The following is a 23,048-nucleotide window of genomic DNA, read 5'->3' on the forward strand; positions in this document are numbered from 1 at the left end:
GATCTGGGTTTATGGGATGAGGAAGGCATGAGACATATATGATCGTAAAAAGAGATTTTATTGACTTACATCCCTTAACGATGGTAACTGGAACGCAGGAGTTACAAGTTGCACTTTGTTTCCAGTGGCGACTCAGCAGCTTGCAGGCTAATTTACTCAGTACAGGTACAGGGGTGGTTGTTATGCCTGGGGGGAGCATCGGTGGGAGACAACAGGTAATCGGCCCAGGGTAACTGCGAGTCTGGCTCGAGTTACAGTTGAATGGCGGTCTCCCCAAACAAAGGACGGGGAGAGTTTTTATAAATTTCTTATCTGGTTTTACTCTGTGTCGGCCAATCATGACAGGACAGGGGCGGTTTCTTTGTTTGTTTGTGTGGTACTGAGCCTGTTTGGTCACAAGAGGGCGAGTGCGGCACATCAGTCTGATCTTTACAGTTTCAGTTGGGCTAGCCAATTAGGGACAGCACTTTTCAGTTACCGGTATCTTTCTTTGATATCTACGTTGTCATGGTGTTAGGGTTCGTATCTAGTTCAAGGTTTGTTTTTCCCAAGTAGGGGCTTGAGTGATCTGGACGGGGCACGGGCAGCTGTGTGCATGTGGCACTCTGGTCAACTCGTACCTGACATGGACATGTTTCCATCTACCACAAGGATAGATTAATGCATCCCATCTGAATGAGATACAGGGTAACACCCATTAAGTGCAGTCCCCCTCAATGCCAACTGTGTTTCAAGTCATGGTGAACCACTACATTGAATACATTTAGACTTCTTTATTCCCACAGTTAAGCTGTGCCTTTCTTCTCATTCCCAGTGATTCTTGTTTCTTCAATAGCCTTAAATATGCCTGGCAGACATCACCAAATGGGGTCCCAAACAATTCACTCAAAAACTCTCTGTTGTCCCCTCAGCCTGTCATATATGATTAGTGTGGTCCCACCTTCCATGAGGTGGAGCTGAGCCAAGTTACTCTGCACCTTATCTGCATATAAATTTTTGGAGGATCTCAGGAATCATGACAAGAACATCTGGATCTAGTCATGAGTGGAGAGCTAATTAGCACATGGATTCTTTGTCAGAGGGTGTCTGGAGTACACAAACACACTAAGCAGTGCTCATCTATGGAGTCGCCATGGCTTGAAATCCTGTTGACAATGGGCTGTATGGTAAAGCCTGAGCCTTTTGGCCTTGAAATAATATTGTGTATCATTTGTACTGTACTATATACAAGAAGATGCTAAAGTGCTACTTAAAAGTGTATTTATGGAGTACCTGTGCAAAAAGTTGCAGCAGTTTCAACAAAAGGTAAAGTATCAATTCTAAATGAACTAAGATTACGGGTGCTATATGCAAATTACAAGTGTGTTTATTTCAAGGTCATTGTTTTCAGATTTGTTCCTCACTTTCATGTGCTCAGGGAAAGCAGGATCTGACAGTAAGAAGAATGGAAAGACGCTGAGGGGGAGCAGAAGACAAGGAAGTTATATAACCTCCCCAGATTTATTTTCCCTGTTTTTGCAGTGGGAGCGGAATATATTCAAGGCATGCCTTCAATAATTAGATAATATACCTGGAAAATTTGAACATTTATACATTTTCTATATAGGCAATCTAATTATTGAGTAGTCATCCTATTATCAGGGTTGTCTTGTGTTTGAGCAAATACAGTAAATTTATTTTACCAGCCAGGTGATTATACCAGTTACAGAAATGCATTGTTTTATAGGCCCCTTTATTTTTAATAGTATTAACTGCTTCACACCTACCATTCTTCTCAGTACTGTGGGAAGTGGGAAGAAATCAGTGGTGGGGAAAAAAAGGCAGTGTGTTACTAGTACTAGGGTAGGGGAAAGAGTGTGTTAGGCTGCAGAAACCTGGAATGTTCTTGAACAGTCAGAGAAAGAAGAGTAGCAGTAATTGGAAGTGTAGTGGCCAGGGGGAGGTGGTCTGGGGGGAATAGAGAGAGTAAAGAGGGTACTGGGGGTAGGTGGGGGAGATAAGTCAAAGGAGAAAGAAGAGATACTAAGGGGAAAGGTGGGAGAGGTTGGCTATAGACTAATACAATTGGGTGTGGGGGAAGGAGTTAGACAACTTCTTACAGCCTCATGGAAGGGAAAGTGGCAGATCCAAGAAAAGTCAACCAAGCAAACACACAACTTCTATTCCTTGGCATGTAGCAGTAGCTGACGTGCAGACTTGCCAAGGCTACTTCCTTTGGCCCCTGCTACAGGAAAGCTTGGCCTGTGTAGTGCTGTCCTAGTTCCAAGTGCAGCGAAAGGTTTCACATGAATTCAGAGAGTTAGAAATAGCCCTGGCGCAGAAATGCTGAGGAATAACCTGCTTAACTCCCTGATATTTTTCCCTCCAATTCATATTATCCAAATAGAATGCAATAAATTCGCATTTTTCTCACAAGCTAGGCTGGTTTTTATTGTTCACTCACTTCATTGTGTCAGACAATTATGGAGGGGTCTGTTCGCATTGTTGGCTGGGGTCAGAAGGCAAACACTGCTCTAAGTTGAGGAAATCGCATCTTTTTTGATCCAATGCTAACCACGTTAAGAAGGGCTTGGCATTAAGTAAGAAAGTTCCAAGTTTTGATTCTTACTAACAGGCAGTTGTTTCCTCCCAGTTCCTTGCTTGACACCATAACAAAGATCATACGAATCATCTTGGGTACAGTTTGCCATAAAATGATCATCTGCGTAATCTAATTTTTCTTATCCTTTGTCATTTTTCCTTTCCACTCCCGTTTTATCCTTCTTGCAGAAAGTAGACAACATATTACCAGTGCCTAGTGCACTTCTGGGCACTACAAAATAGTAATTAATGTGGACCGGGAAGTTTTATTTGTTTCTTAGAATTATGTTCATCTATCCCATCCATCTGTGACTCCAGTGTAAAGTGCTGGGGTCTTGTAACCCCATGCAGTTTTCTCCCCATGTTATGTGCAGTATTTTTTTTTAATAAAATTAAAAATTAATGATACATGTATATTATACAGGTCTACACTCTTATGTCCAGTTTTAGGATGTGGAAAGTGCACATGCATAATCTGTCCTTTTCTTTGCAGTAAAAAGTGTTTAACAGCACCCTGTGGCACCTCTTTCAGCAGTTGCTCAAATATAATAGGAGGAGGGCCAAGTAGTAAAAAGTAAAAGTTTTCTTTGTTTAAAAATCCCAACTTTGATTTAAAAAAAAAAAATACAAAATTCTCTTATTAAAAACCCCCAAATCCATGTTGTTTTTTCAACTATTAAAATGAAAAGCCACTAATTATATAGATATATAGGTATAGCTATAGATATATAGATCTATATCTCTGTATGTGTGTGTGTGTATATGTGTGTGTGTATATAATGTATGTGTGCATATAACAGTTGAACACAATATTTTATTCATATATTTACAATTTTAAAGCAGTTTGGCAGCTTACCAGTGCCTCAATGTTTATAATAACATAAATTCTAAATACCTATATATCTTGGCATTTGATTTTTTTGGTTTTTTTATCACGGAAAATCAGAGCTTCTCCTGCCCCCTTAGCTCACCAGGATGTGGGCCACCTGTGGGTGGCCCCCCTGTTGCTTTGTGGCACCGAGCAGCCCTGATACACTGGTGCCCTGCCCCGCCCATGCTTTTGCCCCTCATTCCCAAGTCACAGGTCATCCCCAAGCCCTTTTGGTGCCCCTCACTCCCAATCTGCAGCCCACCCCCTTGTCCCCACCAGGGCCCTTACTCCTGACTTGCAACCCCCTGCCCCTTCCCAGCCCTGCCAAAGGGTTCCTCCAGCTGCAAGGGCTGTGGGACCTGACGGGTGCATCCTACCTGCTCCTGGTCCATGGCGCCAGACACAGCAGGCCAGCAGCACTAAAATCCCAGCTGCCACACGTGGTGGTGGTGGTGGTAGTAACAGCTGCTTCTGCTGGACTGCATCTCGGGTAGAGTGTGGAGCCTGGTTCCCCACCCCCATTGGCAGCATAGTTGGAGTGGAACTGAGCAGAGCCCATGGGAGGTAGAGAAGGATGCAGGATGCCTGCTGCAGGGCTCTGAGCTTCCCAACCTGCTGCCCTCCCCCCTGGGGGCCTCTGCAGCCCAGCGGGTGGGACCCAGCATAGGGAGTGGGGAAGGGAGGCTCAGTGTTACCACCACCACAGAGACCCCCATGCCACCACACTGCCAAAGTCAGGCGCCCCCTGCCCACCCAGCAGTGGTACAGTGTTGTGCCTCCCCAGTGGTGCCTGGGTAGATGGGGTGCACCTCACCTTGGCAACCTGGCTGACATAGGGGTCCTGGTATTGGTGGCAGTGGCAGCACTGAGCTTCCCCACCCTGGTCCACCCTCCTGCATCAGATCTTGCCTGCTGAGCTGTGGAGACCCCCTGGGGGAGAGCAACAAGGCAGGAGGCCTGAGGCCCTGCAGTGGGCAACTTGCATCCTCCCTCGCCCCACACACAAAGCTGGAAGGTCACATGCCCCCCCGATGCATTGCCTTTTATGCCTGACCCCTCCCCAGAAGTGTGTGCAGCAGCAGGGAACCAGCTTCTCTGCCACGTTCCAGACAAGCTGCCCATGGTTCCATCCCCACTCCCCCACGTGGTGCCCCTGTGTCCTGTTCCAAGTAGCCCCTTACAGGTTTTTACTTTGCCAGCCTGCAAGGGGGGGAACCTGTGGTTTCCCACGTTTTTTTCCTTTTGAAGGCAAAAATCCACGTTTTCTGCAGCAAATGGAAAGCCCAGATCCCTGGTCATTAGTAACTCATTAAGTTCTTATGGCACTATAAGGCAACTGAAGAGTTGAAACATGAAGTTCTGTGCTAATACCAACGGGCATTAATGAAATGAGCAGGTAGGAGAATATCATCATAGCAGCGACCCTCTGTTAACATCTGCCTCACCGAGGGCTTGCGTCAAATGTAGAGGGATAAGAAAAGTTTCCAGTTTCAGCTTCTTACAAGTAGGTGGATGATTGCCCCCCCAGCATCTTATTAGTAACAGCCATAGGAACAAGTAGCAAATTGTGCCATATTCCTTTCTGAGCCTGATGCAGCTAGAACCTTGCAACAATTAAAAAAAAAGAGAGAGGGAGCTTGGAAAGAGGGATTTTATGATGGATAGAACTTGAACCATCCAGTTATGCGCATGGTTAACTTATTGCTATTATCTTCATCCCCTCTGTGCCACAAAATGAAGGGGTTTTGGATTATGTCTCAAGCTTAAAAAACCTGATTGGACATTTTACTTTAATCTTTTAATGTACCTCTGATCTTTTTTTTTCTTTTTTTATGCAGTGGAGCCCCACATTGAAGGCCATTTCAATTGGCCACTTATGCCGGTAGCAAAATACCATAACCTGCAGCTACTTACTATTATTTCTCAAAGCAGACATTCGTATAACTTCATCAGCCACCCAAAACAGCTTTGATTTTGATCTTGCATGACATACAGATGCATGTGAACGTAACATTTCAGTTCAGTTTGGTTTTCTCAAGCTAAATACTTGGATTTCATCAATTCTCCACTTGTTGATTTTGTCATGTAAACTGTTAAGAAGTAAATCAAATATTTAGGAAAAGAAAATCTCTGTTTATTGGTTCTAACTGATATATGACAGGTGTTGGGTTTGAAAGTCTTTAAGCTTCCTTTCTTCTCAGTGTTTCAGTAATGGGTTCTGTTTGTTGAATGTAATTAAATAGTTGCATGAAGTTTTAAGAATAAAACTAGCTGTTTCTATTATCCATTAAATCCCAAATTTTGGCAACGGATCTCTTGGTTGAAAGAACTGATTAATATTGGTTTGAAAGTGTTCAGCAACAGAGGCTTTTGCCAGGCAAAAGCTTCATGTAGTGTAGGGTTTAAAGCTGGTGACAAGTACAAAACCCTGGAGCTGGTTCCTCAGTTAGCCTGAAATGTCAGAGCTCCACAAAAGAAAATGGAGTTGTATCAATTTATGCTGCAATTTATTCCTGCAGTTTGTTTTGAGCTCAGCTGCAGAACTCCTGTATGACTATGCACAAGTGACTGTATGTGCTTTGTTTTCACCATCTGTAAAAATGGGGATGCTGATGTTTTTCTGCTTTTCTGAAGTGTCCCAATAACATCAGAGGAAATTAAACCTATTAAGTTCAGCATACCATTATATTGGTATTGTACAGCCTATTCTTTCCAAGTTCTCAAAATCTTATCTTCAAGATAATGCCATATACAATAGCTTGCTTGCTTGCTTTTCCACAAATCTGAAACTGTTAGAAACTGTAAATGAAACAGCAGGCTGTTGTGGAATGACAGACTGTAAATTATTTTACGCAGTATAACTCAAACACAAACGCAACTCGTTGCCGTACAAAACAAATTGAGATGATGATGTCTGTAGTGCTCTTTTGTTGCACTAGGAGCCGTTCGAGCTCCTGGAGGCTAAGTTCCAATTTGGTCCCCAGAAGTGAGTCACACCACAAGCCACAGAGACAAAGCCTTTATTGCTTGCAAGCAGGTTGGCCTGGAGTCATGAGACTCAAATCAAAGCCGACCCCGAGTGCCTATTCTCCATTGCTTATATACTTGATTACAAGGTATTGGGAAAATTCCATTAGCGCAATCGTATTTCAAACTAGCATAGTTGCGAAGCTAAGGACTTTCCAACTGCAAGTCTGCAGTTTGCATGTTTGCACAACAGAGCGGGAAACAAGCTGCATGTAGATGCTTCCTGAGTTCTTGTAAAAGCAAACGGTTTTCAGCCCTCCCGCTTTTCCCACAATTATTCCCCCCTCAAGATGCTTTCTTTTTAATTCCTCGTCTGTATCCCGTGAAGCATTGCAAGTTGTAAATGTGTAGCAGTTTTGATCCTTACAGAAATAAATCGGTTCAGGGCTTGTATAATATGAGGGCCACACATTAAGATAACTAGCCTGACGAGTAGGACTGGTATGAGGGGCAATAGAAGGGATAATAGCCATTGTATCGGTCCCCCTGCCCAGGTTCCCCATCCCGCTGACTTGATGTTGCTAGCATGCTGCAGTATTTCATTAATATTTTCTTGTACTTGCCCTGACTGGTTTACATAAAAGCAACATTCCTCTTGGAGAAACAGGCATGTTCCTCCTTGTCCTGAGGTCAAAAGATCTAGAGCTTGTCTATTCTGGAGCACTACCCCTGTAAGGGAGTCAAGTTGCTGCTGGAGCAAGGTTAAAGTCTCACCCGTTTTTTCAAGGGTTTTGGCTGTCTCTTGGGACAGTTCTTGCTATAACCCTAGCGCAGTTCCCCCGGTGGCTACCCTGGTTGCGCCGGCTGCCGCTGCTACTACTGCCATTGGGGGTAGCAGTGGGGCTGCTCTTTTAGCTATTTTACCTACTGCTTGTAGTCGGAAGGGGAGTGGAGTCCCTGAGGGGGCCACCTCGATTTGTGGCAGCACAAACCCTAGGGAGCAAGTCCCTTGCCAACCGGGGGGGTAAGACCCAGTAGGCTCAATTGCCACATATCCAGTAGACTCTCAATGCGGGGGACAGGACACTGCTAAAGACGACGGATGCCTATAAGTGCTGAGGGTTGAGGTTGACTTCCCTTCCATTCCTAGTTTCCTTTACAACAAAGGCCTGCAACGTTTGAGCAGCCATAGTAGCTGAGAGCAAAGGATCTAGGGAAGAATTTTTGTACTGACCCCTGTCTGACTTAGGGTGCATCCTTGTCCATTGAGAATTATTAGCCTGTAGAGAACCCCACAGGGATGGTTGGGCTGGGATAGTGGTTCCCCAGCTTCGCTGGGATACACAAAGCCAACAGACAGAAAGATTTAGGCTATGAGCTGTGCGGTTAGCGAGCTGGTAGGAGGAGGTTAATACTCCTTCAGGAAAGGGAGATGGGGTAGTCGGAAGAGGTAAGAGAAAAAGCAAGCAAAGCAACTGTACTATTAGGTCTTAAATGATCGCTTAAGTCGGAGCGTGAGGTCCCCTGCTTGCTCACTGGTCCAGGTGTCAGCTTCTCGTTCCGAGGGTGGCCCAGCTTCCGATGCGGGCTCACCCAGGGAGCTGCTGTCCGCTTCCCTGCCCGAGTACCACTTAATCCTGGTGTGATGGATCCACTGGTCATGATTTTCAAGCTTTACTGCGGAGTGGGTGGTTAACAGCACCTGGTAGGGACCTTCCCACTTCTCCGAGAGCGGCTCCCGCTTCCAGTGCTGCACCAACACCTGGTCTCCAGGTTGGAAGTTAGGGACTGGGGAGTCCAGGGGAAGTCGCTGGAAGGAGACAGTATACCTGTGGAGAGAGGTTAAAACAGACTGCAAGGCAATAACATGTGCTCTAAGTTCAGCATTACCTAATTCAAAGGTGATCACTTCCCGGACCCCTGGTGGCAGGACTCGGGGTGGCATTCCAAACATTATCTCATAAGGGGATAATTTAATGCCCCTTCATGGCGTATTTTGAATGCGAGTTAAGGTTAGTGGGAGCGCCTGAGGCCATTTTAGATGGGTTGCTATACAGACCTTTGTTAACATTGTTTTTAGAGTCCTGTTCATGCGTTCCACCTGGCCTGAACTCTGAGGTCTCCAGGGGGTATGAAGCCTCCATCGAATTCCTAGGGCTTTAGCTACCTCCTGTGTTACCTTCCCAACAAAATGTCCTCCTTGATCAGACTCCATGGACTCCGGAAGGGAATAGCGTGGCACAATTTCGTTCAGCCAAGTGCGTGCCACCACTGATGCCATCACTGTCTGAGTTGGGAAAGCTTCTGTCCATCCAGTTAATTGGTCTACCATCACCAGGAGGTATCGATGTCATCCAGACTTGGGGAGTTCAGCAAAATCAATTTGCCAGGCTTGTCCCAGGTAGTGAGCCTACTGTCTTCCCCCATCGCAGTGGGGGGGTTTTGCTGGTCAGGGTGTATTTGCTTCCACTCCTCTAGTCTTTTTGGAGAGAAATGCCAAAAATGTGTGGGGCAGATACAAATCCTTGAGGCAAAACAGTCCACATAAGTTGAGACTTATGGTGAGTGTCCGGATCTTCCCATTCAAAAGCAAAGAGCCTTTGGCTATCCTCGTGGAGAGGAATGGAAAAGAAGGCATCTTTCAAATCAAGGACTGAGAAGATCTTTGCATCTGGTGGGATTTGGGTTAAGATGGCGTGAGGATTTGGGACTACTGGGTGATCTGCTAGGACCTTTTGGTTTACAGCCCGTAGATCTTGTATCAGCCGATACAAGGTCTCATCAGCTTTGGGTACCCCGAGTATGGGGGTATTAAATGGAGACGAACCCTCCACCAGCCAGCCATAGTCTTTAAATTTCTCTATCAAGGGCTTCAGTCCCATCTTAGTCTGTCTATTGAGGGCATATTGTTTTACACGAATGGGCCTCTCCCCTTCTTTGAGGCGCACTCTTACCGGTGTCACATGCTTGGCCCTCGCAGGGGTCCCGTCGGCCCATACCTGCAGATTTACGTCTTCCAAGCCCTCGATTCCCACCGCTGAGCTTTTGCCCTTCAGGAGGGCCATCTGATAGTTGGATCCTTGTTTCACCGGTAACTGCACCACCATCTGGTTTCCTCGAAAGAAAATCTCAGCTTGTGACCTGGTCAACATCAAAGGATCCCATTCCTGACCAGCCTACCCCGAAGGCAGGCCATTCTAATTGGCAGAACTTTGAAATTTCACCCTTAGTCATTTTTATTCCATAATCTCCATATTTGACAAATTTATCAAAATTGCGCAAAATACAACCCAGCAGGGTGTGCTGGAGTTTTCAACTTGGGAGCGACCCGTACCCATTATGTCTCTTTCCAAATTCTGGGCCAAAGAACTCCCAGACCAACGTCCTGACAGACCAGCAAATAACAATACTAACAAAATGAGACAGGGAATTAGTATACTCACTCCAAACACGCCCAGGTACCTCGTCCTCGGAGTCTGCAGCTGGGGTGACTCAAATGGAAATGGAGTGCCTTTAACCTCCCGGGTGCCCCGACTCACGCTTTCGGCCTCGTGGCAAGCCCAAATTATGGCTTGGTGCGCACTCCACGAGCACGTACGGCGGTCTTGTTGTCCGGCCCCAGGGTGGTCCAAGAGCTCTCCTGCCTGGCTCGCCAGAATTGTTGCACAAGGGGCCGTTCGAGCTCCTGGAGGCTAAGTTCCAATTTGGTCCCCAGAAGTGAGTCACACCACAAGCCACAGAGACAAAGCCTTTATTGCTTGCAAGCAGGTTGGCCTGGAGTCATGCGACTCAGATCAAAGCTGACCCCGAGTGCCTATTCTCCGTTGCTTATATACTTGATTACAAGGTATTGGGAAAATTCCATTAGCGCAATCGCATTTCAAACTAGCATAGTTGCGAAGCTAAGGACTTTCCAACTGCAAGTCTGCAGTCTGCATGTTTGCACAACGGAGCGGGAAACAAGCTGCATGTAGATGCTTCCTGAGTTCTCATAAAAGCAAACGGTTTTCAGCCCCCCCCCCCCGCTTTTCCCACACTTTTTTCCCCCCCATGTGCATTACTTTAATGAAGAGAGGTTCTAAACAAGCTCTCTCTCTTTTTGTTTCATGCTTCATTGTCACGGCTTCAAGGGAGAATTTCAGAGTATTTCTGTTATACTTGTATACATGCTGAAGGTTGTTACTAATGAAACTGTTCCACTTGCATCTAGCTGAAACTGAAACATGATATATATATTTTATAAAAGTGATTTTTTTTTTCCATACATGAGCACTTGGCAGATGGGTCGGGCTCTGAGAAATGTAGTGCCTGATGGAAAAAATCCCCAGAATTCTGTTTGAATCCTGTGTAGTGTGAAATTTAGTTACGATAATTAACAACAATATAATGCCATGCAGATGGATCATAAGAGGTCTTCTGCTTATAAACCTTTGCAGCATTTCATGTATCACTTAGCACTGACAAAAACATGAATTCCTATGGCTTATTGCAAAAAAACCCCTAAAAACACCCTGCCTGATAAGAAGTTCTTGCCTTAGTGTTCTAAAAATATGAAAGCAAGGTTCTTTAGGTAGATGTGATAACTTTTATTAGACCAGCTAAATAGTTGGGAAAATTGTTCTTTGTAAGCGTTTGGGCACACCCTTCTTCAGGAATAGGGAAGGTCTACCATCAACAGCCCTAAAAAAACGAAACAAAACAAAACAGAACTGTCTTCTCTTGGAAGTTGTTAGAACTGATAAATATTACAGAAGAATTCTGTATTTCTGCTTTCTTGACTTGATCCAACTCCCGCTGGAATAATGGATGTCTTTTCATTGACCAGTGGGGTCTGGGTCTGATCTCCTAAAGGTAAACCTTAAAGGAAGAACAGTAAGGAAGGGGGTCTCTCCACACCCAAGCTTTTGCCTCTTTGGGATTGCTTCAAGATTAACATGTTTAATAATTCACAGAGAGGAGCTTATTGATCTGGTGTTTTTGTGTTGCATTTAGAAAAAGGTTTTGAATAAACCATTTTACAAGTACATGTAAATAAAATGCCAGCTTTTATGGGACAGAAAAATAACTGCTAATCAAAGCTGTGCATGTTACATGTATTGATTGATTTATTTTTAAATCCACATTTAGACATCAATTTTTATGAAAAGCAGATTTGCATATTTCAGCAGAATTTTATACAGCCTCAAATCAATTATTTTAAAAGCTGAATAGGTTAAAATAAATCAATATTGTTTTAGTCTTACGAATTATATTAAAAGGGAAGGGGAAAGTGTGAATGCACATGCGCGCACACTTTTAAATTGCAGCTGATGGTTTATTTTTCTTTTTTGTTTCCTGTAGAAACGCTCCAGAGGTCAAGTACTGTTTGACAAAGTGTGTGAACATCTGAACCTTTTGGAAAAAGACTACTTTGGCCTAACTTACAGAGACGCAGAAAACCAAAAGGTGAAAGACAAATTAATTGTTTTTTCATTGACTAAAATGAAATAGAAATAATCTCTACAAAACTGACAACCTAATAACCAGTTTGTGTACACTATGTGGCTTTCATAATTATTTTATTCCTGTCGTCATTTCCAGAAATCCAGAAATTATTCGTATTTTTCCTCTCAAAGAATATGTCCATAGTTCAAGCAAACTCTCTTAAAAAAAAATGTGTCTCTGGTAAAATGAATCAGAAGCTCTTCTTTTTTGATTTGGTAATTTACGATTCCAAAAAAGTGAAATGTATAGCTGTTTCATTTCTAGCTTTATTGTCTTCCATTCCTTCCATAGGTCAAAGTCTTATGGTATATGCATAAATAAATTAACACTAAAAATGCTTTATATAGCGTTAAGGTTGTGACACAGATAGGCAGAATTACTTTATTTCAGTTTTTAAATGATAATCTAATGCAATTGCACACACATTAGGAGATCATTTCAAAGGATCATCTAGGTATTTCACAAGTTATTTTGATTCCTTTTAATATATGTTGATAGTTAAGAACTGTTACAAAAGAATTCTGTAACAAGGCTGTGTTTTGTTTTTTGTTCCACTTATTTGTTTGTTTTAATCAGCAGGCGTTTTAGGACACCCTGTTCAAAAATAAAGATTTGGGTGCCAGATGCATAAAAGCAGTTGAGCAGTTGCTTAGATGTATCCCACTTCAGGAAAATGCATAGGCACATTTAACTTCAAGGTTAAAATTTAAGCACATACCTAAATGCGATCCTAAACAAGTATGCTTTCCTGAATTGAGATCAAAATAATACGTTACTTAAAGATCCTGTGTTACAGATTCATAATGCGTAATATTTTCATATATCAAGTTACTTTATAGTAATGTTAAGTTTTGGGGCATTATTTATCATTGTGCAAGTAGATTATTTTAAAGCTGTAATATGTAAAAACACAACTGTCCCTTCCTCTCAAACATATGTTTATTTATTTAAATAAATAAAGTTGTCTTCCAGCCTGAAGTTCTTTATATGTGTTCACATAAAATGTTATAAATATCTGCAAATAGGGATTTAAAATAGAAACCATAACGAACAGCACTATTATATTCGGTAAATAGATTATGCTTTTCTGGGCTCATATTTTTTCAGTATTGATTCTGGGTAGCTGCAAGCTGGCTGTTTTTCTTTTTCTGTTTTTTCTTTCCCCTCCTTTGTTCCATTTGTTTACCTCTCTTGGAAAAAGTGGAATTTTTCCTGGAAGAAATAATGAGCTGTTTTTTATGTGAACTCCATGATACATTTTAAATATTAATTTGATTGTATTAAAAGACAATTTTGAAGTGCTAGGGCATAGCCTCCCAATATTTGAGAAAAAGAAACAGCTATAAAGCAGGCCAGTTTTCCTATTTATGCTGCTGAAATGTTAGAGACTGTTGGAGATGCCAGGCAGCAGTGAGAGCCCCAAGAAGAATCTCGTTGAATCAGCTAGCAACCCTCCTTGGCCAGATATCACATACAGCAATGTCAGTTCCTTGTTTTTTGGGAGTTTTTTATTTTTTTAAACCAGTGTATTGTACAGTTCTCCCTCACAGATGACAAGCTCAGCTCATTGCTGTATACATGGAAGGACTGCAAAAGCAACACCTGTTTTTTGGGGGGGAGGGACTGGCACTGACAGTTATACCAGTTGGGGACAATGCCTGTGATCTGGAGGTTAGTGGCCAGTACTTGCACTGAGGTGCTACTATGGAAGGTTCCTTTTATTTTCTCTATGCTACTAAGTAGGCTTCAGCTTTCAGTCTGTCTTAGGAACATAATACATAGGTTACTGTGATTTTTAACTTCTAAAATACTGTAATATTGCAAAAACCTCATGTACATGCATGCATGTACACTTGCACAAATTGCTCTGTTGGCTGTTACATTTGATATTTCAAAAAAAAAAGTGTGAAGCCGCATTTTAACACAGCTGTAAAAATGATATTTCCTCAGCTTTTAAAAAGTAATTTCAGTTGCTGTCAATATTAAATGTTTAAAAATAATGTTTGTTGTATTTTTTGAGTCAGATTCAAAAAAGAAACTTTTTTATTTTTTTTACAGAATTGGCTGGACCCTGCGAAGGAAATCAAAAAGCAGATCCGAAGTAAGTTGTAATCAGTCACTGTTTGTTTCATGGATGCATGGAAAACTTTTGCAGTAGGAGAGCAGCCTGGCTGTTACAAATTAGTTTTAAATACAGTAGTTTTCCAAGTCTCTCTAAACTGTGAAATCCAGTTTTCCCTGTTATTCCATACAACTGGCATATTGAAAATAGTGTGAGAAAAGGCTGTAGAATCCTACAGCCCATAGAAGGCTACACATATGGAGAGAAAGAGAACCTACAGTATAATACATATATAAGAAACAGCAATAAGAATTGAAGGCTTCACTAAAAAAAAAGGATGTGCTATATATACTGATATAACCTATACATGCTGTGTAAACAGTCTTGTTAACATAATTTTTTAATCAAGTTAACTTAACATATTGCTCAACCAGTCAGTCCTTACAGTTCACCCTGCAATCCTGATGAGCTCTAGGAAAGCATGTATCGCTTCTCGGCCTCTTGAAGGCTCAGATCAAGTATAGTATCTTCAGTTTGCATGGCTGCCAGGATCCCATTCTTGTGAAAGACACTGAAGCGCCTGTCCATTAATATCTTTAGGGATGTGTCTTGTATATGCATTTATCATGCCTTGTGTTCTGGATGGATTAGAGAGAGGGGAAAAATGTATTTACCATATTTAAGTGAATATAAGATGATGCTGGTTATAAAATAATCTCCAATAATTAGATTCTAAATTTGAAAATTTATAAACAATATAATTTTTCAGGTATAAAAATCTAATTATTGGAGGTGTGTCTTGAATTTGTCCCCCTCCCACTGCTACAGCAAGGAAAATAAATCTGGGTGGTGGGGAGGGGTCAGATAGCCTCTTTGCCCCCTGCCCTTATACCTGCTTCGCCTGCAGCCCCTTCCTGCTTTCCTTACTGTTAGACCCTGCTCTCCCTAGCACACAGAAGTAAGGAGCAAATTTTAAAATACTGACCCTGAGATAAATACAGCTGTATTAATTTGTATATAATGCTTATAGATTTCATTCATCCATAATTGATGCATTATACCTTTTTTGAAACTGCTGCAACTTTTATCACAGGTACTCCATACATACTTTTCTATGTAGCACTTTGGGACCTACTTTTACATAGTACAAAATGTGCATGATATTAATTCAAAGCCAAAAGGTTCATGGTTTATTATATAGTTCATTGGGCTGAGCCACAGCAGAGTCAACAGCATTTCAAGCCATGATGACCCAGAGATCAGTACTGCTCATTGTGTGTGTACTCCAGATATACCCTGCAAAAGATCCATGTGTTAATTACTCCCCCCCCCCCAATGACTAGAACCAGGTGTTCTTGTCATGACTCCTGGGATCATCCAAAAATTTATATGCAGATGAGGTGTAAGGCAGCCTGGTCCGGCTTCACCTCATGGAGGGTGGGGTTATACTAATCATATGTGACAGACTTAGAGACAGGGTAACGGAGGGGTTCTACCTGAAATGTTTGGGAATCTGTTTGGTGATGTTTGCCAGACACTTAAGGTTGATGAAGAAACAGGAATCATTGGAAATGGGAAAGAAAGGTGCAGCTCAGCTGTAGTAATGACAAGGATGTCAAAATGTATGCAGTGTAGTGGCTCACCATGACTTTAATAAGAGTCACTGCTGAGGAGGCTGTGCTCAATAGGCACTACCATATATTTCATTCAGAAGGCTGCACTAACTTACCCTTGTGGTAGACCTTGGCTAAGATCAAAGCATTTTTGGCACCATGGAGAGGGTGTCAGGGCTTCCCACAAGCACACTCTTGCCATCAGCATGTTTGCCCAAATTTGGGTTATGTACTTTGGAGTTGTGCTCAGTGTTGGCTGCATTTAATCAACTTCATAGTTGGTTTCCATTGCTGAGCACATGCTGCTTTTAGCAGCAGTTGAAAGATAGACAATGTATGTAGACTGGTGGGGAAGCCGCCCTGAAGGGGGGGGGTGGTCCTAATTATCATTCTTGAGATATCTATTTAATGTGCTGAACATGGTGGCAGGGAGGGACCCCGCCGGAATTCTTCACTACCTCACTTCTGTTTTTGGCATTTGAAGAGCAGGAGTGGGTGGGATGGGCCTGCTTGAGTGGGCTGTTCAGTGAGACCTGTCTTGATACTAGCTGCCTTATTTTATAAGCCAGGAATCTGCCAGTAGTTTTAGGGTTACAGACATCATGGTCTCTGCCGTAGCCAGAACCCACATCATTTAGGCCTTACAAATAGTTCACCCAGCCTTTCTAGTTAGGTGCTCTGATACTGGAACTTAGATACTTGATGCAAGTCATGTAGCATCCCACTGCAGAATCTGTACCATCAAAGGTGCAATAGTATTACATGAGGACTAGCAGATAGTGTATGCTGTTATCCCATGGTCCCATGCATCAATTGTTTTACTATGTTCACTGTCCTAGGTTCCTGGCTTGGCCTCAGGATACATAAACCTACCAAAAGGAACATATTGAGAAAGGCAGAAATCTTATGCAGGCTGAGCCAATCTGAATAGATAAGTTAATTACGCCCTGAAAATAAATATGACAGTCAGGGCCCCGCTGCACATGTAGGTAAAGGCACAATGGGATCTAATGTGTGATTAACACAGTCGTGCCTCCTGCCATGCCGAATGCATGACAGAAGATGTTATTGTGGGATCAAGCATTAGATCTCTTGGTGCCTTATAGATGGTGTGGGGGGAGCCCAATCCCAGGCTTCTTTTGCACAAGCAAGAAGCAAGCTCCCACAGCTGGGAGCCCCCTGAGTTCAGGGATTCCCAGCCCTATGGACTTCCCTGTGCATCCCTGTGGCTAGAAGATGTAGCTGCTGCCATCTGCCAGTCCCAGGGGTGTGCAAAGCTGCTAGGGCTGGGAGATCTCAACTACTTCTTTCTCCCAGGCTTGGGATGTGTGAAGACCTTGGGACAGGGAGATCACATCAGCTGCATACCCTGTGGCATTCCCAGGGCTGGGAGATAGCTGAGTCCCAGCATCAGTAGATATGTTGTGGGGACCCAGCATCCACAGCTGTAGGACTAAGAGTCAACAGCTGCATGGGGCTCCCAGCCATAGGGGAGACCCTGCTACATGTGCAGCTAGCTATAAATTTAGTTCAAGGCCTGTCTGTAGCTAGTTGGAGCTTTTTATGGCTTTTTAGGTTGGTTGGGGCTTTTATGTCTGGTTGGGGCTTTTTAGGTACTTTGCATGTAGCTCATCTCAAGGTAATTACACAATTAACCAGTTAATTGCGTGATACCTGTAACATGTAGAGGGGACCTCACTCTGACCTGCTGTGTAAGTCAGGGAGACCCAGACAGAGCTAAAGCCAAGGACAAACGAACTCTGAGCCATAAATAACATACTGCCTAAGTGACAGATTCCTTTTTAGGGGAATGCGCATGCTTCAAGTGAAACACTCTAGCTGGATGTCCGTAAAGTAGAAATACTCCTTCATCAGACATGTAGTAATTTACATCCCATCATGCTTTAAGCCTCAGTTACTAGTCAGAGATTCCCAGTGAGGTACAAACCTGCCAAGTTTCAAAAGCATTTTCACCAGCTTCAAGGTATTATATGTGGAAAAGGTGAAGATGGAGGAGCAAGAAAATGGAGAAAGTAGTGCAGTATTCACTGGGACTTCCTACAAGGATATCATCAGTTCATAGACTCTGACTGACTCTGCAAAACAAGAATTATTAGACCACTTTTCCTTCGTGTTATGTTTTGTGCCCTGTAAGATGATCAATCAGTTGGTCAGAATCATAAAATTATAAATGTCTCGTTACTAAAAACAATTTGACATTTTGCAGAGATGCAAAAGTGTAAACTTGGCATTAATCAGTATAACCCTGGGGGCCTGTGCCATAGATACAAACTATTTTCTTTGAATGAGTGTCATTTGGGTCATGTCTGGGAACACTGCTTTTATCCTACACCAGAACATGTGACTACCCTTAATGGTTTCCATTTCCTCAAAACATTGTGATCTCTCTCTTGCATTTCAAACACTGAGTTTTCCAGTAACTTGAACTCTGTTATTAAGATGGCGTACTATTTCACAGCATATCAATCAATTTTCTGCTTCATGTGAACATTTTAAAAAGCTTGGTTGTTAAATTTAGCTGCATGGTATGTTAGGAATTCAGAAATGTCTTGAAGGGGCTCTGTGTGAGGGCTGCTGAGCTCAATGTCACTACATTTTTTTTCTTCCAGCAGTTCTTTGCAAACCTGATACAATGTCTACAGTTTGTAGATGCATACATTTTGTTATTTTGAGAGGAAGACTTCAGTAGTTGTCTCTGCCATACACCTTAAAAATATTGCCTTCCAGCTGTCAAGCCTTTTCAGCCGATTTAAATATGTAGTAGTAAGTGTTTGCAATATCAGGTCCTAATACAGTAGTTTCCCTTTTCAGCATTCCAAGGCTTAATTTAAACTCAAGTGAAAATCTTCCTTTCCTTATTCTGGGGGAAAAAAAATATTGTAATTGCACCCTTGGCAAATAGTGCAAAACAGTACCACAAAGAATCTACAAATGATATGCAGTAAAGACTAAATAAAATCTTTCTCCTAATGTCATTGGAACATTATTTCAGGAGAAGGAAGTGCTATGAACCTAAGTTACAGTGATTGTCAGTACAATTAAAGTAGTTCAGATGCACACTGTTGATTGAAATATATTTAATGCATGTCCTAGTGAAAAGCTAGACAATGAAAGATTGTGACAGCAAGAGATTAACTAGGGAAGTCTAGTCATACATATGATGTTGGGGACAGTTGCATTTGTAAAAGGGAAAAAGAGACTGTTAGCTTCAGAAAATTTGTTCAGTTAGAATAAATAGACTTTTAGAACAGTTGAACTATCTTAGAAATCTCTCTTATGCATGGTAAAAAACCCAAAATTAATACTGCATACTGGTTAGAATATATAATTCTGCTTTCTGGGGTACACAGGTCCATTGCAAGCAACATTGGGGTCATTCCAGTATTTGAGAATAATTCATCTAATGTGGTACTGTACTGTTGAAGTCTTGGACAAATTAAGTATGAGACAGATGTTTGACTTCCAGGAATTCTTATCCCTTTGAGTCTTCCTTGTTTAAAGAAATATTCTTGGTAATATTTTTCTACAGCATTTAAACTGTGGTCCTATAAAAACATCATATAAGGTGTGTAAAGTTATTACCTGTGATCTAAGATGGTGACTCATGTGGGTCTTTTAAATTACTGACATTACTAAGTAGAGCTTCCCGGGTGTTAAATATGCTTCCCTTGGTGTGGAATTTTGCAATAACGTCCTCAAAATTTGTCCTTGAAGTTTTGTTTGCTCAATAATTTATGTCTGTTAAGGGCAAAATATATGCTGAAATAGCACTTTGAAACAGTGCTGATGGGGGGTCTGCAGACAGATAAATTGATGGAGTTCTGTACTTTGCACTTAATTGTGGTCATATATTTGAAGCCTGTTTTAATTTTTAGCTGCTGGTGTTCACTTTTTTTCAAAGTCAGGTAGACTAGTTTTTCTGTTGGCTAACCTCATTAAGTATACTATTTGCTCACCGAATTTTCTGAGCATTAGAAATTAATTACTGTTCACATAGAGCCAAGTCTGGCAGCACTTCCTTAGGAGAAAGTCTTACCATAGAAGAAATTATGGAAGGCCTGCATGAAATCTGTAATTTTTAAGAAGAAAGAAATATTGAAGAAAGAAACAAACAAACAATATCTCAAATATTGTTTATGAGTGATACACTGTAAATCTTATCATTACCATTTTATTTGACTGGAATATTTCCTAATTCACCCTTTCGATGATTTGCAGTATAAAGCTATGCGTAACTTCATTTGTACTTATAAAGACTCTGTATGCCTGTGTTTTGTTCCAGGTGGCGCTTGGCAGTTTGCATTTAATGTGAAATTCTACCCTCCAGATCCTGCCCAGCTCTCTGAAGACATTACCAGGTGCTTGAGACATTACATACTTTGGAAAGGTGTTTTGGAATGCATTTTTGACAGCACTTGCACTCCAAATGAGTGAAAGCATGAAATGCTTCATGCATTGCTCTCAGCTGCCTTATTGTGATGAACTGATGGAAATGCTCGATGTTCTAGTAGCAGAGAAAATATTAATGGTTTTACTATAGTTATGACCTCATCCTTTCCCAACTACAAGGCTTCCCTGCTTGATAATGTAACATCAAAATCAGGTAGAGATATAGTAGGACCACTTTGTATTCTGAAAAATGGCTGCACTGGCTCCTGCTGAGTCAGTAGTTGTTATTGCACCCTCCCTGCCCCAAAGGCAGAACCTAGGGATGCTGGCCAGGTTGCCCACTACACTGCTGAAATCAGGCTTCCCAATACATATTTTAAATAAGTCTAATTCTAATTTTGGAGTTCATAACATCCTGTTGCCCCAGGACAGTGTGTGTCAGGGCTATGTATGTCTAACTTCAAACTGGGAGTCATGTGCCCTGTCGGCTGTACCAGTAGGGAGCTCACCACCACTCTGTTTACTGGCCATGGGTTCCCCCAGCACCACGTGCTGTGCCATGCTGTCCTCTGGGATGGGAACAGGAAGAAAAGCTGGGGGAAGGAAGGGAAGCCTGGAGACTCTGGCTGCCACTACAGCTGGAGTAATATGGGGAGGGGCAGCCAGGGTAACATGTTGTCCATGAGCTGCCAATTGGACAACACTGATGTATGTAAATGTGGCAGGGAAGAGGAGCTTGATTAGGATGGTGGCTGTTTTTTATTAGCTATATTGACAGTGTCTTAAAACAGAGTGTGATCTAATAGATATGCCACAGCAGCTTGGAAAAATGCTATATCTGACTAATTTGGGGTAGTCACCTCGCTGTTATGTGCCTAAATTTCCCTCCCCAACCGTGTCTAACCTATTGAGACACTCATGCCCAAAAAGTCTTATCTTCACCCCAGTGCTAAAACCTTAAAAGACTATGGATTGGGAAAACAGTTTCCCATTATGGTCACCCTCCACTGCTAGTGCTTTATAGTCCTTAATCTGCTATTCACTCGTATTGTGTACGTATTGAGTATTTTTTTTTGCTGTTTGAAGGTACTGACAAAAAGGTCATGCTCAGATTGAGGCCCTACTCTGCTGTGTGTGTGTTTATATGCAGAATTAGACCAACGCTGCCTCAAAAAACTCACTGTTAAACAGAGTACAGACAGTAATTCTTTGCTTGTTCCACTCTATCATATCAACAAGGATCAAAATAGAGAAATTAAACAACTTGCCCAAGGTCAAACTGTGAACCTGTGGTAGAGCCAACATTTCAATCCAGATCTTGTGGCTTCCCATTGCGTACCCTTCCTAGTTCTTCTGAAACTTCTCTTCTTTCCATCTGGCACCCAATTACATCATTAATGACATAATTATAGCAGCAGAGCTAGGAAATGTCACTTGCCATTAAAGTTATTTTTAAGAAAATTCCACCATTTAATCATGAGACTTCTGTTTTACCTTTTGAACTTACCAGTTGCTATTCAAAACTGGTGCAGTTCTTTTCCCCTTTAGGAAACAGAATTCATTTTCTTTTGTTGGTTGGGAAAGAAGCTACTCAATTATTTGTTATTACTCAAGTAGTTATTACAGACAATTCTTACTTTTATAAATGAGATGAAGATATTTTGAGTAACTTCTTTTATGAAGGAAGATATCTTGGTATACGTAATATTCTGTAGGGAGGAATTTGTTACCAAGCACTAATTGCAGCATACTCACTATTTTATCAAAGGTTTTCAAGGTATGTTGCAAATATTATTGTAAGAGTTAATACTCACTTTTTAGGTAGTCAAGTCTTAAATCCTAGTTTACAGTTGAAGAAATAATTCATTGCCCCATGGCTTACAGCATGTCAGCACACAGCAAAGTCAAGGAAAAAGTAGAAATTCATACTACTAATTGCACTGCAGCACTTCTTCATGAGCTAAAAGAAATCTTGCTCTTATCTATCCTAGGTACTACCTCTGTTTACAGCTGAGAGATGACATAGTATCTGGACGACTGCCCTGTTCTTTTGTTACTCTTGCTCTTTTGGGCTCCTACACTGTTCAGTCTGAACTTGGAGATTATGATCCTGATGAATATGGAAGTGATTATGTCAGTGAATTCCGCTTTGCACCAAATCACACTAAAGAACTGGAAGACAAAGTAATTGAGCTGCACAAGAGCCACAGGTAAGCAGAAGAAATGAATGTAGAATTCAGTCTGTATTCAACTTTGGAGTTTGGAATAAGGAAATATTAGAATTTGGAGAGTGTTTTTCTAGGGGACCTGATAATTGTGGACAGAAATGGTCGGTTGGAAAGCAAAATTTGTTGTTCAGTACAAAAGAACAATGGGAATGGTAGGGATTATTATGAAAGATGTCATCTAGGATGTACTTTCTTGTGCTGAAGTTTACTCTATGAAGTATTGTCCTGACATTGATACTAGAAAAGTTTGCTTTTCTTCAGGGGAATGACACCTGCAGAGGCTGAGATGCATTTCTTAGAGAATGCCAAAAAGTTATCTATGTATGGAGTAGATCTACATCATGCCAAGGTATGAATTATAATTAAAATCTTTGTTTTATGTTATGAGCCCACTTCTATTCTCTTCCTCAAATCAGGCAGTATTTTATTCTACAAGTAGACCTGCTGATTTCATGTTTCTTTTTCCCTTCGATGGAACAATTGTGGAGTAGGTTATTAGTCAAGGGGGAATAAGGTGTAAACACAGTTGTATCCTGTAGTTGTTGTATAAATCAGCCAGTTTAATTCCAGCTCTATGAAGAGCTAGTAAATTTATGTTTAAGTATGTAAATCTTTTTGGGAAGCCTGTGGTATATAGACAGTTAACATAATGAGCCACAAAAATGCTGAGTAGAATTTTCTGAAAAGTAGGTATGGATATTTTTATCAGAAGACATGAGAAGCAGTCAGCTGTCATCTCGCTCTGCTAGATTCTCTTGTTTCTATAAATCAAGTACAGTATCTCAATGACCCAAATCAACCACTACTAACATTACATATTGTGTCTCTACATA

The 23,048-nt window shown here is 41.7% G+C and overlaps 1 protein-coding gene across 3 annotated transcripts in view; it reads left to right on the forward strand.

The window, feature by feature from the left end:
• Positions 1-23,048, forward strand: part of EPB41L3 (erythrocyte membrane protein band 4.1 like 3) — a 139,936-nt gene that overhangs the window by 74,087 nt on the left and 42,801 nt on the right. For all 3 annotated transcript variants that reach the window (XM_090039730.1, XM_090039728.1, XM_090039729.1), the window contains 5 exons: positions 11,759-11,863; positions 13,961-14,003; positions 19,881-19,956; positions 21,979-22,197; positions 22,477-22,564. In XM_090039730.1, coding sequence (XP_089895856.1) covers positions 11,759-11,863; positions 13,961-14,003; positions 19,881-19,956; positions 21,979-22,197; positions 22,477-22,564 — 531 coding nt within the window. The remainder of the gene's footprint in view (positions 1-11,758; positions 11,864-13,960; positions 14,004-19,880; positions 19,957-21,978; positions 22,198-22,476; positions 22,565-23,048) is intronic.

The sequence above is a fragment of the Crocodylus siamensis genome, chromosome 3 (genome assembly GCF_052110815.1).
Source record: "Crocodylus siamensis isolate JL-2025a chromosome 3, ASM5211081v1, whole genome shotgun sequence".
Lineage (NCBI taxonomy): Eukaryota > Metazoa > Chordata > Crocodylia > Crocodylidae > Crocodylus > Crocodylus siamensis.